Source organism: Mustela lutreola, chromosome 2, assembly GCF_030435805.1.
Source record: "Mustela lutreola isolate mMusLut2 chromosome 2, mMusLut2.pri, whole genome shotgun sequence".
NCBI classification, from domain to species: Eukaryota; Metazoa; Chordata; class Mammalia; order Carnivora; family Mustelidae; genus Mustela; species Mustela lutreola.
Window position 1 is genome coordinate 149,049,586 of NC_081291.1, and position 17,870 is coordinate 149,067,455.

The window sequence follows — 17,870 nt, forward strand, 5'->3', positions numbered from 1 at the left end:
TTCCGTGTATATTAAAAGGCTAATGAATAATGTGAACAACTCTACACCCACAAATTTGATGGCAATAAAATGGACCAATTCTTTGAAAGAATCTAACAAAACTCAAACAAGAAGAAACAGTCTCAGTAGACTTGTAACTGTTTAAAAAAATGAATCAATAACTAATAACATACCAAAACAGAAAGCATCAGACCCAGATAGTTGCATGGGTGAATTCTACCAAACATTTAAAGAGGAGATATCAAGTCTTTATAATTTCTTCAAGAAAACAGAATCAGAGGGAATACTTCCTAATTTACTCTATGAAATTAGCATCGCCCTAATACAAAAACCAAAGACATTACAAGAAAGTAAAACTATTCTCTCTCATGAACACAGGTGATATTTTCTCAACAAAATATTATTAAATTGAATCCAACAGTGCTTGAAAAAATTATATAGACCATGACCAAAGTGGGATTCCCAACTAGATCATAGATTCAATGCAATCTCCAACCCCAGCTTTTTTTTTCTTTCTTGGATATGACAAACTTATTCAAAAGTTTATATGGAAGGGCAAAAGGCCAGAACAGCCAACATAATAATGAAGAAGAAGAAAGCTGAAGGACTAATACTACACTACTTCAAGACTTACATGGCTACAATAATCAATATAGTATGGAATTGGTGGAAGAATAAATATAAACAGGACAGACTAGATGACTAGAAGCAGATCAAATATAGTCAACCACTCTTTGATAACAACAGTGCAAAGGAGAAAGGACAGTCCTTTTAACAAATGGTGCCAGGACAACTGGACATGCCAAAAAAATGAATCTAGAAAAAAGAGAACCTATCAATATGATAAAGAGCATTTTTGAAAATCACACAACTAGTATCATACTCAGTGGTGAATGACCAAAAGTTTTCCTTCTTAGATGAGGAACAGAAAAGGATGCACATTTTCACCACTGCTATTCAACATTATCATAGAGCATTACTACTAGAGCAGTTAGACGAGAAAGCAAAGGAACCCACATTGGAAAAGAAAAAGTAAAACTACATCTATTTACAGAAGACATGACCCTATATATAGAAAATCCCAAAGAATCCATAAGAAAGCTAATAGAGTGGGTGCCTGCATGGCTCACTTGGTTAAGCGATTGCCTTTGGCTCAGGTCAGGATCCCTGAGTCCTGGGATCAAGCCCCGCATCGGGCTCCTCGCTCCACAGGGAGTCTTCCTCTGTCCTTCTCCCTTCTTGTGCTCTCACTTGCTTTCTCAAATAAATAAATAAAATCTTAAAAGAAAGAAAGAAAGCAAGAAAGCAAGCAAGCAAGCAAGCTAATAGGGTCAATAAATTCAGCAGTTGAAGGTTACAAGATTATATAAAAATCAGTTGGGTTCCTATATACTGGCAATGAAAAATCCAAAAAGGAAATTAAGAAATCAATTCCATTTGCAATAGATCTAAAAGAATAAAATACCTAGGAAAATGTTTAACAAATGAAGTGAAAGACTTGTACACTGAGAAATATAAGACAGTAATGAAGGAAATTAAAGATGACCTAAATAAACAGACTATCCATGTTCATTAATTGAAAGGCCTTATATTAAGATGGTAATAATACTCTAAGCAATCTATGAATTCAATATAATCCCTATCAAAATTCCAACAACCTATTTTGAAGATATGGAAAATGTGATCTCAAATTCAAATGTAATTGCAAGGGATCCTAAATATCTGAAACAGTCTGGAAAAAGAAAAAAAGTTGTAGGACTCATTTCCCAGTTCAAAATATACTGCAAATCTAAAGTAATCAAAACAATGTAGTAATGGCATAAGGACAGACATACAGACCAATAGAAGAGACTGGTGAAACATCATTCAATAACAAAAGACTCTCTTCAACAAATGGGGCTGAGACTATTGCATTTCCATGCACAATATATATAAAAATCTTGGAGCCCTACCTCACACTATATATAAAAATTAACTCAAAAATACAGAAATCAGAACACTGTACTGCTGCTTGGAATGTAAAATAGTGTAGCGGCTGTAGAAGACAATATGGGCAGTTACACACAGAATTTCCAAATGACCCAGCAATACAACACTTCGGTATGTATTCAAAAGAACTGAATTTAGGAACTCAAACATATGCTTTTACAACAAATTTTCACTGCAGCATTATTCACAATAGTCAAAAGGTAGAAGCAACCCACATGTCTACTAACAGATGACTAGATAAACAGAATGTGGTAGAAACACACGATGGACTATTACTCAACCATAAAAGCAATGACTTTCTGGGGATCCCATGGAGAAGATGGCAGAGTAGAAGGACCTAAGTCACCTCATTCCATGGTGACAACTAGATAACACCTACATTTGTGTAAATGACCAAGAAAATGACCTAAAGATTGGCAGAACAGACTTTCCATAACTCAGTGTAGAGACAACACTGAAAAGGGAAGGAAGGGTGGAGATGATGTCAGGAGCTAAATGGGACTGTCCAGGGCAGCGAGGAACACCATATGTACAGAAAGGGGAGAGAACCAGACCTTCATAAAAAGCACTCCAGGCACAGGAAACCTGCATGAAAACCAGAAGGTCATAATTTTGTGAGTTCTTAAAATCAGCTTAACAACAGGAACTTTAAAAATCAGCAGTCTCCACCCTAGGAAAGCTGAGGGAGGGTGATAAGAAATGGAGTCTGCACCCTTAAAGAGACAGCACAAGAAACAGCCCCACAGAGATATAGCATAGAAGCATTAGTTTGGGGGAAAAAAAATGCGTGGGGTATACAGGAGGAGGATTTGGTTAACAATTTTAGAATGCATACTGGATGGGAAACTTCTCCAGGAACAAAGGAGCCGGAAGGCCCTCATTTCTTTCCATCACCCCTGAGCCTAGACACATGGACACCTGTGGGAATCAGTGTAGCACCAATATTTCCCTCCTAACTTGCTAACAGTGTGCCCTACCCTTGCATTCTCCTATAGACCTGCCTTCTCCAATATGCCCTAGGCTGGAGGCCATCCAAAGTAGTGCCACAAAGCAGGGCCAACAGGAACCAGCACCACTCCAAAGTGACTCCTGACCCCAGGGAGAGGGAAAGATAACCACACACACTATTCCAACTCTACCCCAGCAGTGGGCTGAGGGCAGATATCTGGTCTGACTGCAGGCCCCACCCACTAACAAAAGCTTCTCGGGGGACAACACACGGACAATGCCCTGAAGTTACATGCTACTGCACCTCTGGAGAATGCCTGGTCTCAGTTCAAGCCAAAGGTGGCCTCAGACTGGCCCACTAACAACACAGGGACCAGACCCTCCCCAGAATGGGCAGAGAGCCATTGCAGATAATGGGACTAAAGGCAGAAGCAGCTCAGCCACAACAGTGGGGCACACATAACATACATTGCAAACACCCCTGAAGCACCCAGTTCTGGTGAACAGGAGACACTGCACTGCAGGGCGCTACAGAACCGCTTCTTCAGAAGGCCACTACTTCCAAGAGCAGGAGACACACAGAAACAGATGCAGAGACAGAAAAAATGAGGAGACAGGGGACTATGTCCCCAGTGAAAGAAAAGGACAAAAATCAAAGCAAACAAAACAGAGATATGTAATATGCCTAATAGAGAATTTAAAGTAAAGGTCATAAAAATACTCATGCGACTTGAGACAAGAGTAGAGGACCTCAGTGAGACTCTCAACAAAGAGAGAATATAAAAAATAACCAATCAGAAATGAAGAACTCAATAACTGAAAATACACAAGAGGGAATAAACAGTAGACTACAGGAAGCAGAAAAATGGATCAGTGACCTGGAAGATAGAATAATGGAAAGCAATCAAGATGAAGAGAGAAAAAATAATAAAAACTGAAAATAGATTTAAGGAATTCAGTGACTCCATCAATTTGCATTATAGGGATCACAGAAGAAGAGAAAGAAAAGGAAGAAGATAACTTACTTGAGGAAATACTAGCTGAGGGTGCCTGAGTGGCTCAATCAGTTAAGTGTCTACCTTCAGCTCAGGTCATGATCCCAGGATTCTGGGATCAGGCTCCCCATGAGGCTCCCTGCTCATGCTTCTCCCTCTCTGCCTGTCACTCCCCCTGCTTGTGCACACTCTGTCAAATAAATAAATAAAATCTTTAAAGAAAAACAGGAAGGAAGGAGGGAGGGAGAGAAGAAGGAAGGAAGGAAGGAATACTAGCTGAAAGTTGCCCCAATTCCAGGGAGGGAAACAGAAATCCAGACCCGAGAAGCAAAGTGAGCCCCCAACAAAATCAACCTAAGGAGGTCCACACCAAGACACACAGTAATTAAAATGGTAAAAAGTAGGGATAAAGAGAGTTTTAAAAGCAGCAAGTGAGAACAGTTATAAACAAGGGAAATCCAATAAGGCTACCAACAGATTTTTCACCAGAAACTTTGCAGGCCAGAACAGAGTGGCATGATATATTCAAAGAGCTGAAAGAAGGGAAACAAAACAAAACAAAACAAAACTCCAGCCAAGAATACTCTATCCAGCAAGGCTATCTTTCAGAAGAGAAGGAGAGAAATGGTTTCCTAGATAAACAGAAGCTAAAGGAATTCATCACCATTAAACCAGTGCTATGAGAAATGTTAAAGGAACCCTTTGAGTGGAAAGATCATAAGTAGGAGTGTGTCTACAAAAATCAGTCAAGAGATTCAGAAAATAAAAGGATGTAAATTTTGATACCATATACCTAAAAAAAGTATAGGAGTACAGAAGAGGAAGGAGTAAAGAATGGGTTGAAACTTAAGCAGTCAGAAACTTAATATAGATTGCTATATGCAAAAGATATTATATACAAACCTAATGATAACCACAAATCATAAATCAGTAAGTGGTATGCAAAAAATAAAGAAACCCAAATATATCACTAAACTAGCCATCTGTGAGAGAAGAGAACAAAAAAAGAGAAGAATTATAAAAACAACCATAAAACAAGTAACAAAATGGCAGTAAGTACCTACCTATCAATAATTACTTTGACTATAAATGGACTAAACACACCAATCCAAAAGTGACAGAATGGATAAAAAGCAAAACCCATCTATATGCTGCCTACAAGAGACTCACTTCAGACCTAAAGATGCATGTAAATGGAAAGAAATAGGATGGAAAAGTATTTACCATGCAAATGGAAGTGAAAAAAAAGCCAAGGTAACAATACTTGGAGCCTTTAAAATTAGACTTAATTAGACTTAGTCTATTTAAAAATAGACTTTAAAACAAAGACTGTAACAAGGGACAAAGGATACTATATCATTATAAAGGGAACAATCCAACAAGAATATTCAACAATTGTAAATAGTTATGCATCCAGCATGGGACCACCCAAATACACAAAGCAGCTAATAAAAACATAAAGGGAACTAATTGATAGTAAAACAATAACAGGTGACTTTAACACCCCACTTAGATGAATGGATAAATCATCCAAACAGATTTTAAACCAGGAGTTGGTTCTGATAAACCTTTAGACAGACTCATCAAAGAGAGAGAGGACTCAAAAACAGAAATGATAGAGGAGAAATAACAACCGAAACCACAGAAATACAAAGGGTCATAAGAGAATATTATGAAAAAGTATATGCCAACAAATTGGATAACCTAGAACAGATGAATTCCTAGAAACATAAAGTCTTCCAAAATGAGGAAGAAAAAGAAAATGTGAACAAAGCGATTAACAGGAATGGAATGGAATTAGTAATCAAAAACTCCCAACAAGCCAAAGTCCAGGACCAGATGGCTTCACAGGTGAATTCTAAAAAACATTTTATTTCATTTTAAGATTTATTTGAAGAGGAGAGAAAGAGTCTCAAAGAGATTCTGCAATGAATGCAAAGCTAGACATGGGACTCAATCTCATGACCCTGAGATCACAACCTGAGCAAAAACGAAGAATCGGCCACTTAATTGACTGTACCACTCAAGTCCCCTATGAAACTTTTTGAAGAACAGTTAATACCCAATTCTTATCAAACTATTCCAAAAAATAAAAGAGGAAGAAAAGCTTCCAAATTTTTCATTTTGTGAGGTCAGAATTATCCTGATACCAAAACCAGTTAAAGACACCACAAAAAAAGAGAACTATAGGCCAGTATCTCTGATGAACACAGATATTAAAATCTGCAACAAAAATATTAGCAAACCAAATCCAACATATATTAAAATAAAATCATTCACCATGATCAAGTGGGATTTATTCCCAGGATGCAAAGGTGGCTCAATATTCACAAATCAGCCAACTTGTTATATCATATCAATAAAAGAATTGGGTGCCTGGGTGGCTCAGTGGGTTAAGCCTCTGCTGTCGGCTCAGGTCATGATCTCAGGGTCCTGGGATCGAGTCCCGCATCAGGCTCTCTGCTCGGCAGGAAGCCTGCTTCCTCCTCTCTCTCTCTCTCTGCCTGCCTCTCTTCCTACTTGTGATCTCTGTCAAATAAATAAATAAAATCTTTAAAAAACTAAAAAATAAAAGGATAAAAAATATATGATGATTTCAATATTTCATGCAGAAAACTGTATCATAGATTAAAAACTATATGATGACTTCAATTTTTCACGCAGAAAAGTCATGACAAAATACAACATCCATTCATGATAAAAAAAAAAAATCTTCAACAAAGTAGGTTCAGGGTTCAGAGGGAACATACACCAACAAATTAAAGGCCAAATATGAAAAACCCACAACTAACATCATATATAACAGGGAAAAGGGGTGTCCACAAGGATGTCCATTCTCACTACTTTTATTCAACATTTTACTAGAAGTCCTAACCACAGCTAGGATAACAAAGAGAAATAAAAGACATCCAAATTGGTAAGAAAGAAGTAAAACTTTAACTATTTGCAGATGACATGATACTATTACACAGAGAACCCTAAGACTCCACCAAAAATCTACTAGAATAAATGAATTCAGTAAGGTTTCAAGATAGAAAATCAATATACAGGGGCGCCTGGGTGGCTCAGTGGGTTGGGCCTCTGCCTTCGGCTCAGGTCATGATCCCGGGGTCCTGGGATCGAGCCCTGCATTGGGCTCTCTGCTCAGCGGGGGGCCCGCTTCCCTCTCTCTGTGCCTGCCTCTCTACTTGTGATCTCTGTCTGTCAAATAAATAAATAAAAATCTTAAAAAAAAAATCAATATACAGAAATCCATTGCATTTCTATATACTAATAAGGAAGCTGTAGAAAGAGAAATTAAGAAAATAATCCCATTTACAACTGCACCCAAAATAAAATACCTAGGAACAATCTTAACCCAGAAGGAGAAAGACCTTACTCTGAAAACTATAAAATATTGATTTAAAAAGATTGAAGATGACACAAAGAAATGGCAAGATATTCCATGCTCATGAATTGGAACAACAAATATTGTTATAATGTCCATACCATCCAATCTATTATTTAATGTAATCCCTATCAAAATACCAATAGCACTTTTCACAAAACTAGAACAAACAATCCTAAAATTTGTATGCAACCACAAAAACACCCCAAAAGCCAAAGGAATCTTGAAAAAGAATAACAAACCTGGAGGTACAATAATCCTGAATTTCAAGATATAGCACAAAGCTGTGGGTACTACAAAGCTGTAGTAATCAAAACAGTACGGTACTGGCACAAAAACAGACACATAGATCAACAGAATGGAATGGAAATAAACCCAGAAATAAAACGATGATTATATGGTCAATCAACCTTTTGCAAAGGAAACAAAAACATCCAATGAGAAAAAGACAGTCTCTTCAACAAATGGTGTTGGGAAAACTGGGACAGCCTCATGCAAAAGAATGGAATTGGATCACTTTCTTACATCATACACAAAAATAAACTCAAAATGAATTAAGGACCTAAATGTAAGACCTGAAACCATAAAAATCCTAGAAGAGAATACAGGGAGTAATTTCTCTGACATTGGCTATAGAAATGTTTTCCTAGATACGTCTCCTGAGGCAAAGGAAACAGAAGCAAAAATAATCTATTGGGGTATAATAAAATCAAAAAGCTTCTGCACAGCGAAGGAATCAACAAAGCTAAAAGGCAATCTACTAAATGGAAGAAGATATTTGCAAATGGCATATCCAATAAGGGGTTAATATCCAAAGTATATAAAGAACTTATAAAAACTCAATGTCCACTATTAAAAAAAAAAAAAACCAAATCCAAAAAACCCCCTCAATGTCCCAAAACCAAATAATCCAATTAAAAATGGTCAGAATACATGAACAGACATTCCTCCAAAAAAGATATACAGATCACCAACAGATAAATGAAAAATCCTCAACATCACTTATCATCAGAGAAATGCAAGTCAAAAGTAATGAGATATCACTTTACACCTGTCAGAATGGTTAAACTCAACAACACAAGAAACAACAGGTGTTTGAGAGGATGTAGAGCAACAGGAACCCTGTTGCACTAATAGTGGGAATGCAAACTGGTGCAGCCACTCTGGAAAACAGTATGGAGTTTCCTCAAAAAGTTAAAAATAGAGCTACCCTAAATCCAGCACTCAGACTAATGGATATTAATCCAAAGAAGACAAAAACACTAATTCAAAGGGATACATGCACCCCAATGTTTTTAGCAGCATTATTAACACCAACCAAGATATGGAAGCTGTCCAACTGTCCAACTGTCCATTAATAAATGGATTAAGAAAATATGATATAGATCTACAATGAAATACTATTCAGCCATAAAAAAGAATGAAATCTTGCCTTTTGCAACAACACAGATGGAGCTAGAGAGCATAATGCTAAGCGAAAGAAGTCAGAGAAAGACCAATACTGTATGATTTCACTCACAGATGGAATTTACGAAACAAACGAGCAAAGGTGGGGAAAAGAGAGAAAGGCAAACCAAGAAACAGACTCCTAACTATAGAGAACAAACAGAGGGTTAACCAGAGGGGAGTTTGGTGGGGAGATGGGTGAAATAGGTGATGGGAATTCAGAAGGGCACTTGTCATGATGAACAATGGGCGATTGAAAACTTTAAAAAAATGTAATTCAAAAATGGGAAAAAATTCAATCATATTATTTTGGAATGAATATACAGGTGTAAAACCCAATAGAAAGACAATGAAATAATTATCATAAGCCTGAATGACTAATTCCAGTGAGGAAAGTATTGTGATCCAGAAGGGTAAATAAACAGTAGTTTCTGGTGCACCAATCATGTTCTGTTTCTTGAACTAGATGGTTCCAGAAATATGTATCTTAGATGTTTTTTGTATACATGTTATACTTCACATTAAAAAAAAAAACAGGATAATAAGGATAAAACACCAGTCCACACAGATGAATACAGCTAGAGAAAAACATAAATATGTTGACTGGTTCATAACCATAAACCCGACAGAGAGGTTTGGGCTGTCAGGTTATCATATTATATTTCCCTGGTCCATCTGCACAATTATACTCCTAGAAATATTTTATACCTTTCTGTTCTGAAACCTCCAGCATCTCCCCTCCCATCCTCATCTTCAGTTAATTATTGTTTCCCACTTCCCTGAGAAAAATGGAAGTAAAGGAAATTTCCACAGACCTACCACCATAAATACCCATGTCCCAGAATTTTACACCCACATATTCTAACTTCCATCAGGGCTCAGCTCTCCATGCTACCATCCTAAGGCTAGTCCACCTATTTGTATACCAGATCCCATTCCTTCTTGCCTTCTCAAAGACAGGATGACAGCTACTCTCCCATCTGTCACTCATGTCATCAATTTCCTTCAGTAAACGTGCTGTTATTTCTTAACCCAACATCTCTACCAACTGCTACCACATTTCTTCCACTTTTAGTTAAATTTCTGTTTAAAGTTGTCTGCAGTTACTGGCTCTGATCCTTCTCCTTCCATTCTCTCCTAAACCCACCACAGTCTCGGGTTTTTTCCTGTCAAAACTGCTCATCAAGATAATAACTTCTAATGGCCAACTGTTGGCTTCATCTTCCTTATTTATCAGGAGCTTGTCACACAGGTTATATCACTTTTCGCTCTTCGACAGATTTGCATCACTTTGGTTTTTGGTAAAGCGCACTCTTCTGATTTTCCCCTTATATAACTGGCTATTCCTGCTCTGTCTCCACTGCTAGCTGATTCCTCTTCTTCCTTAATGTTAGAATGTCCCAAATATGTCTTTGGTATTCTTCCATACACCTATACTCATTCTCTTGGTACCATCATTCAAGACTCATGATTTAAATACATGTTTATGCAACACCTCCAGTTCAGATCTGTCTCTTAAACTCTAGACTCATTTATAATGTCTATAAGATATCTGAGATTCCACAGGTCCAAAACTTACTTGCCCAATTTTCCCCCCAAAACCACTCCACCCTTATTAACCATCCTTATCTCTATTTTAAGGCAATGCCATTGCTAAAACCAAAAACTCTGGTGTCATCCCTGTTTTCTCTCCCCCAACTAGTCCATTAATAAATACAGTGTATTCCATCTTCCAAACATATGAATTTAAGATTTTCTTTTAATTTAAATTTAATTTAAATTTTAGGAATTTAAGATTTTCTTCACCTCCTCCACTGCTACCACTCAGTCTAACCCACATTCATACCTCACTTGGATTATTGCAATGGCCTCTTATCTGGTCTCTCTATGTATACATACCCTTGACCTTGACACCCTTGACACCCTACTCTTAGCAGCATAAAGACCCTTTTTTTGTTTGGCTTTGCTTTGTTTTGTTTAAAGATTTTATTTATTTATTTGACAGACAGAGATCACAAGTAGGCAGAGAGGTGGGCACAGAGAGAGAGAGAGGAGGAAGCAGACTCCCCGCTGAGCAGAGAGCCAGATGCGGAGCTCGATCCCAGGACCCTGAGACCATGACCTTAGCCGAAGGCAGAGGCTTAACCCACTGAATCACCCAGGCGCCCCCGAAAGACCCTTTTAACATTTAATTACATATTACCTTCTCCCCCCACTCAAAATCCTATAATAGCTACTCATCTTACTCAGATAAAAAACCAACTATGTATGCTAGGATAATACCACCTTTCTAAACTTTTTTTCTGGGTTTAGGAAGCATAAAAATAAACACAAAATGGAGTTTAAAAAAGTGATTCCTAAAACCAGTTCTTAAACCACTTCTGGCCTGTGAATAACTTTTATGTACTCCACAGTGAATGAGGACAGTGCAGTACATTTTTATAAATGTGTCTGTTTATTCCTTTTAACATGTGGCTTTTCCTATTTTTTTTGTTAATGTTATATTTTTAATCAAATAACAGTTATTGTAAATGGAAGGTTTTTAAAACACATTATTACTTGGAAAATAAAATTTTGGCAGAACTAAATTCTAATGCCTTCCCCATTTCTCCTTTCTATTCATTTTTTTCTGAATTAAAAAACAGAATACTTTTCATGGTATATGGAATTGAAAAGTCTGGGACTACTAGCCAAAAGGATTTAATAAGCATGTACTATAGCATAGGTAGGAGAAATTATATTGACTAGATTATTAGACCCCTCCCCAGCTCTATCAGGACTGGCTGTGTGACATTAAAGTTTTTTGTCTCTCTGATCCTCTATTTCCTCATCCATAATGCCCATTAAAGTATCCATTTCATAGAAATATGAAAAATTAAATGAGACGATATATTTAAAATATACTGACATATAATAGCCACATGTGTATTTAGTTAACGTAACTATTAACTTTGTATTTAGTTAAATAGTGATATATGGTGGGAGAGAGAAGGAGGATTAGTGGGAGTAGATCATATTAATGCACAGAAGTATTTTATCCATTTAGGTTGAGAACTGCTGACAGATGGTGATAATAAAAAGCATTTAGGTCAGTTTTGTTATTGTTTGTAAATTCTCTGCCGACCATTTACCCCCTTCTTGCCTTTACCAGCATATACCACAGCAAAAAAAACCCCATTTTCCACATTCACTCACTATTAACAAAGTATTAGGCATAGTATGTGGCAAGGACTCAGCAGGTAGTATTAGAATGAGGTCATCATGGATTCTTAAATAAACAAATGGTGATTATTTAGAAAATTAAAATATTCACTTGACCTTTTTTGAATTTATGTACGGGGAGTTTCTTAAGTTGATCTTTACGAAGTCTGTTTCTTCTAGCTCTATGTCTGTCCTGGACGAATTTTGTGATCTAAAGATAAAGAAAAAAAAGAAATCAGACATTAAACATGCAAATGGAAAACAGCCATTACAATAATAGACATGTTTCTGGATAGCTGCTGCAAATCAATTCAATTTACTTAAGCCCTAATTGCAATATCATTAATTGAAGCACTAATTACATAAGTAGTTTACCTCAAATTATCCTTTGAGTTTTTAATCATTCACCGAAGTTATCTTTATCTACTCTAATAGAAACATTATAAATAACAGAACTATTTGTTTGCAAATATAAATGATAGACCACAAGTTACAAAGACTCCACTGGATCAAGAAGGCAGAGTTGAATTCCTATAAGTTACAAACTAATAAAATTTTCAAACATACATTTATTAGTCACTGCACTTTCAGTTGTAGCAGCAAACTGAATAGAAGTATTATAGAACACCTGTACTATGAATACTCAGGAATGCTGGATAAAATATACAAAATATTTTCAAATATAAGTGACTGTGCTTGCAAGAATGCAAAGGAAGTCTACAGGACAGAGCCAAATACCAAAAGTGACATCCATAAAAAGAAAATTGGGATAAGTTTGACTGTGTCAATAAGGACTTCTATCCTCAAAACACACTTAAAAAATAAAAGACAAACCACAGAATGAGAAAAAATACTTGCAAATTCCATATTTGATAAGAGATTTGTATGAGAATTTATGAAGAACTCAAAAACAATAATAAAAAACAACCAACCCAACAGAAAACAAATGGACAAAATATTTGAATAAACAGTTTACCAAGAAGACAAATGCATGGCAAATAAGCACTGGAAGAGATACTCAACATAATTAGTCAAGGAGAAATGTCAATTCAAATCACAAATGCCACTATACACCTATGAGAATGACTAAAATTAAAAAGACGAACTATATCAAGTGTTGGCAACGAAGTGGAGGAACTGTCATCATGATACACTACTGTTATAACCACTTTGGAATGCTGATGGTTTTTATAACTTTAAACACACATTTACCATACGACTCAATCACCCCACTTCTACTTATATGTACCCAATAGAAATGAAAGTATGAATCAATATAACAACCTGTACACAAATGTCTATGTCAGCTTTATTGTAATATCCAAAAACCAGAAACAACCCTAATGCTTATCAAAAGGTAAATGGATAAACAAAACTGTGATTTATTTATACAATCAAACAGAACTGGGTTAAAAAAAAAAAAGTCAATATACTCAATATATGAATCTCAAAATATCCTGAGAGAAAGAAGACAGACACAGAAGAGTACATAATATATAATTCTATGTGTATAAAGCTGAAAAAAATGCAAACTAATCTATAGTGACCAAAAGCTGATCTGTGCCTAGGGATGGGGCTGGGAAAAGGATGAGGACATGAAGGAGTGAGAGGAAGTGCTGGAGAGGATGTGGAGAAAGGAGAACCCTCTTAAACTCTTGGTGGAAATGCAAACTGGTGCAGCCACTCTGGAAATCAGTAGGGAGGTTCCCAAAAAAGTTAAAAACAGAGGTACCCTATGATCCAGCATTGGCACTACTAGGTTTTTATCCATAGGATAGGATTTTATCCATAGGATACAGACATAATGATATGAAGGGAACCTGCACCCCAATGTCCACAATAGCCAAAATAAGGAAAGAGCCCAGATGTCTATCAACAGATGATTGGATAAAGAAGATGGAATATATATGTGTATACACACACACACACACACACACAGACCTCAATATTACTCTGCCATCAAAAAGAATAAAATCTTGTCATTGGCAACAACACAGATGAAACTAGAAGGTATTATGCTAAGTGAAATAAGTCAGTCAGAGAAAGACAAATACCATATGATTTCACAAATACATGGAATTTAAGAAACAAAACAGATGAACATAGGAGTAGTGAAGAAAAAATAAAATAAGATGGAAAATTCAGAGTGAGGCAAACCATAAGAGATGCTGTACTCTTGGAAACAAAATGTGGGTGGATGGAGGGGAGAAGGGAAATGGAAGGGATAGTTGGGTGATGGGCATTAAGGAGGGCATTTGTAATGAGCACCAGCTGTTATACGCAACTGATGAATCACCAAATTCTACCTCTGAAACTAATGAAAAAAATAAAAAGCAGAAATTCAGGAGATAGAGAAAAAAAAAAAAAAAAAAGGATGAAAGTGAAGACTTTAGAATGTAACTTCTACCAGAATCTAGGCTACTTTACACAAGGCATTTTTACCTATTTGGTTCACTGATGAATCTTTGCACCCCAAAGCAGTGCATCATAGATGCAAAATACTTGTTGAATGAAAGGAATAAGAGAAAATACTCAAGGTCTACTTCTTTGAAAGACAAAACAGGTAAACTTCTGATAACACTGTGAAAGGCATGGACAAATATGAATAAAGAGAACTCATTTCACATATAGTGTAAATTCTCTTTAAAAAACAGAAACTCTCTTTAAATTGTTATGTGAGTGGCACTTGATTCCAGACAAGGCACTTGAAAACAGATAAAATAGACAATTTCTTAAAAATATAATTTAGGGGGTACCTGGGTGGCTCAGTCAGATAAGTATCTGACTCTTGATTTCAGCTCAGGTCATGATCTCAGGGCTGTGAGATCGAGCCCTGCATCAAGCTCCACACCGGGCGTGGTAGTAGAAAAAGACAACCATCTATCTGAATGTCCAGATGACTATGAGAAAAGTCAACAGACCTAGATTATTTTGTAAACAACCTTCACCAAAAACTGATATATAATCCCAACTCTATCAAAAACTATTTTAGGAAACAGAAAATAAGGGTTATTAGTATTATGGGTCTAGTTACTTATTTGTAACTGCTTTTAAGTGGACCCATGCAGTTCAAACCCATGTTGCACAAGGATCAACTGTATGGTAAAATAATACTAAACTTACTATCTTAACCATTTTTAAGTTACAGTTCTGTGGCATTAAGTACATTCACATTACTGTGCTACCATCACTGCCATATATTCATAAAACTCTTTTCATCTTGCAAAACTGAAACCCTGTACTCATTAAACAGTAATTCCCTACCCTACCCTCCCTATAGCCCGTGGCAACTACCATTCTACTTTCTGTCTCTGAATCTGACTACTCTAGGTATCCCATATAAATAAAATTGTACAGTACTGGTTCTTTCATGACTAGCTTTTTTCAAGTGAGCATGTCTTTAAGGTTCGTCCACATTGTACATGTATTAGAATTCCCTTCCTTTTTGAAGCTAACATTCCATTGTATGTCTATACCACATTTTGTTTATCTGAAAACCCATTTTGTTCATGCACTGATGGACAATTTGGTTGCTTCCACCTTTGGGTATTGGAAATAATGCTATTATGAACAAAGGTGTACAAATATCTGTCCAACTCTGTCTTCAAATCTTTTGGTTACATACCCAAAGTGGAATTGCTGGATATGATAATTTGTTTAATTTTTTGAGGACTTGTCATACTTTTTTCTACAGCACCCGCTCCATGTGCTAATGGATTGTCCAGTTTGATGTGAAGACTATTCTAGGAGTGCCTAGGTGGCTCAGTAAGTTAACATCCAACTCTTGATTTCGGCTCAGGTTATGATCTCAGGGTTGTGAGACTGAGCCCTGCTGGGTATAGAATTGGCTTAAGGGTCTCTCCCTCTCCCCCTCCTCTCTCAATCCTATCTCCCTCCCTCCCTAAAAAACCAAAATGAAATAATTCCATTAAAAATAAAAAAGATTATTCTGGTCCCATAATACTAAAACTTTCCCTTACCCAGACATTCAGAATGCTAATATTTTATTTTGGATTTTTGCATCTATGTAAAAGTGTAGAACTAAATGGTCCATATTAGAAATCAGAGTAATCCAAACTGTAAAGACAAAATTTATACATGATAATCAAATACAAGGATTTTAAAATTTACAAAATAATTTAATCCCACATAGAGTAAAAGAGAAAAAAAACAATGATCATTACAACAGGTAAAAGATATATAATTCAGCACCCATTCATCATTAAATAAGGAAAAAGAAAATTTTTATTTCTAATCCTTATACAGTCTTTTTTTCTCAGTTTACCAGAAAGGACAGCATAATGTTAAATAGGAGGTTCAACAATAAGTAGCATTTTTTTGTTGTTTCTGCTTTCAAGAAGTCTTCTAATAAATTAACCATTTAATGATATTCATTTTTAGTTTTTAGTCAATAATCTTTATTGATTTAAGGGTATTTACATCTACTCATACTCTGCCAAGGGCATTTTTTGGTTATTCTTTCTATTCTATTTTCTACACTAAAAACCTAAGGGACTCAATAAGTTCAAATTACCAGAGTAGAATTCAGCAAGTTTGTAGATACAAGATTAATATATAAAAATGATGTCCAGTGTCTAAATCTTGGTTTCTAAATATAACTCTTCAATAAAAGAAACCAGGGTTCCTTGGAGAAATGTCTAATTTTAGGGGTGGAGCAAGAAAATATAAGATGAATCTGAAGCTTCTTACTGTACCAGATACAAAAGAAGTGCTTAGAAAAACTAAAGGATGGATCAAATGAAAGGGACACATGACCTAGCTTGACAGAGCTTTCCATGGCCAATGGTCAAAATTTGAACATAAATAAAATGGCACTGGATTATAAACCAAGGTATAAAATAAATATACAGGAGTACACATTAATATAAATAAATGATTGAATAAATAAATAAATGCCAAGAAGAGATAGATACATCTTTTTCACAAAAGAATTCCAAATAATATATATAAGACTATCAGAGAACAGAGGAGCCTGGGAATACATACTAACTAAATAAAATAGTTTTTATTTGGAATCCTGGAACAGGATTTTTGTTTTGGATCCTGGAACAGAAAGACAACATTAATGGAAAAACTGATGAAATCTATACAAAGTCTGGAGTTCAATTACTAATAATGTACCAATGTTAGTTTCTTAGTTTTGACAAATGGACCACGATAATGTAAAGTGGGGAAACTAGATGAGGAAATGTACAAGAACACTTTTTTTTGAAATTTTTTTGTAAATCTTAACATTATTCAAAAATCAAAAGTTTGCTTTGAAAAAATCCATAATGTTCTTATATCCTAATAACACCACTTACAAAATGCAATTTCAAAAGTCTAACTAAAGGGGTGCTTATGTAGCTCAATCGGTTAAGCATCTGCCTTCGGCCCAGGTCATGATCCCGGGTCCAAGGATGGAGTCCCACATTGGGTTCCCTGCTCCATGGGGAGTCTGCTTCTCCCTCTACGCCTCCCACCTGCATGTGCTCTCTAATAAATAAATACAATCTTTAAAAAAAAATGTCTAACAAAAGACGTGCAAAATGTTTACAGAAAAAAATTATTAAACAAATGAATATAGAAGATCTAAATAAATGAAAAGAAATCCACAGCATCACAGAAAGATTGAACATTCCAAAATGGCATTTAATCTCTAACCTGTAATGTTCATATAATAATAAACTGATTGAATGTTGTTATAAATATTCTTTATAAAAAATAAAGTGAGACTCCTGGGATTGTTTTTTATGGAGGCAATTCTATTTTTTAAATTTTTTAAAAAAATTTTTTAGAAGATTTATTAAGTTGAGAGAGAGAACACAAGAAGGGGGAGAAGCAGGCTCCCCACTGAGCAGGGAGTCCGACAGTGGGCTCGATCCCAGGACCCTGGGATCATG

The 17,870-nt window shown here is 35.9% G+C and overlaps 1 protein-coding gene across 8 annotated transcripts in view; it reads right to left on the reverse strand.

Annotated features, from left to right (window-relative positions):
- The window catches only part of RNF13 (ring finger protein 13), a 193,778-nt gene that overhangs the window by 24,350 nt on the left and 151,558 nt on the right, over positions 1-17,870 (reverse strand). For all 8 annotated transcript variants that reach the window (XM_059163783.1, XM_059163782.1, XM_059163785.1 and 5 more), the window contains one exon: positions 12,085-12,178. In XM_059163783.1, coding sequence (XP_059019766.1) covers positions 12,085-12,178 — 94 coding nt within the window. The remainder of the gene's footprint in view (positions 1-12,084; positions 12,179-17,870) is intronic.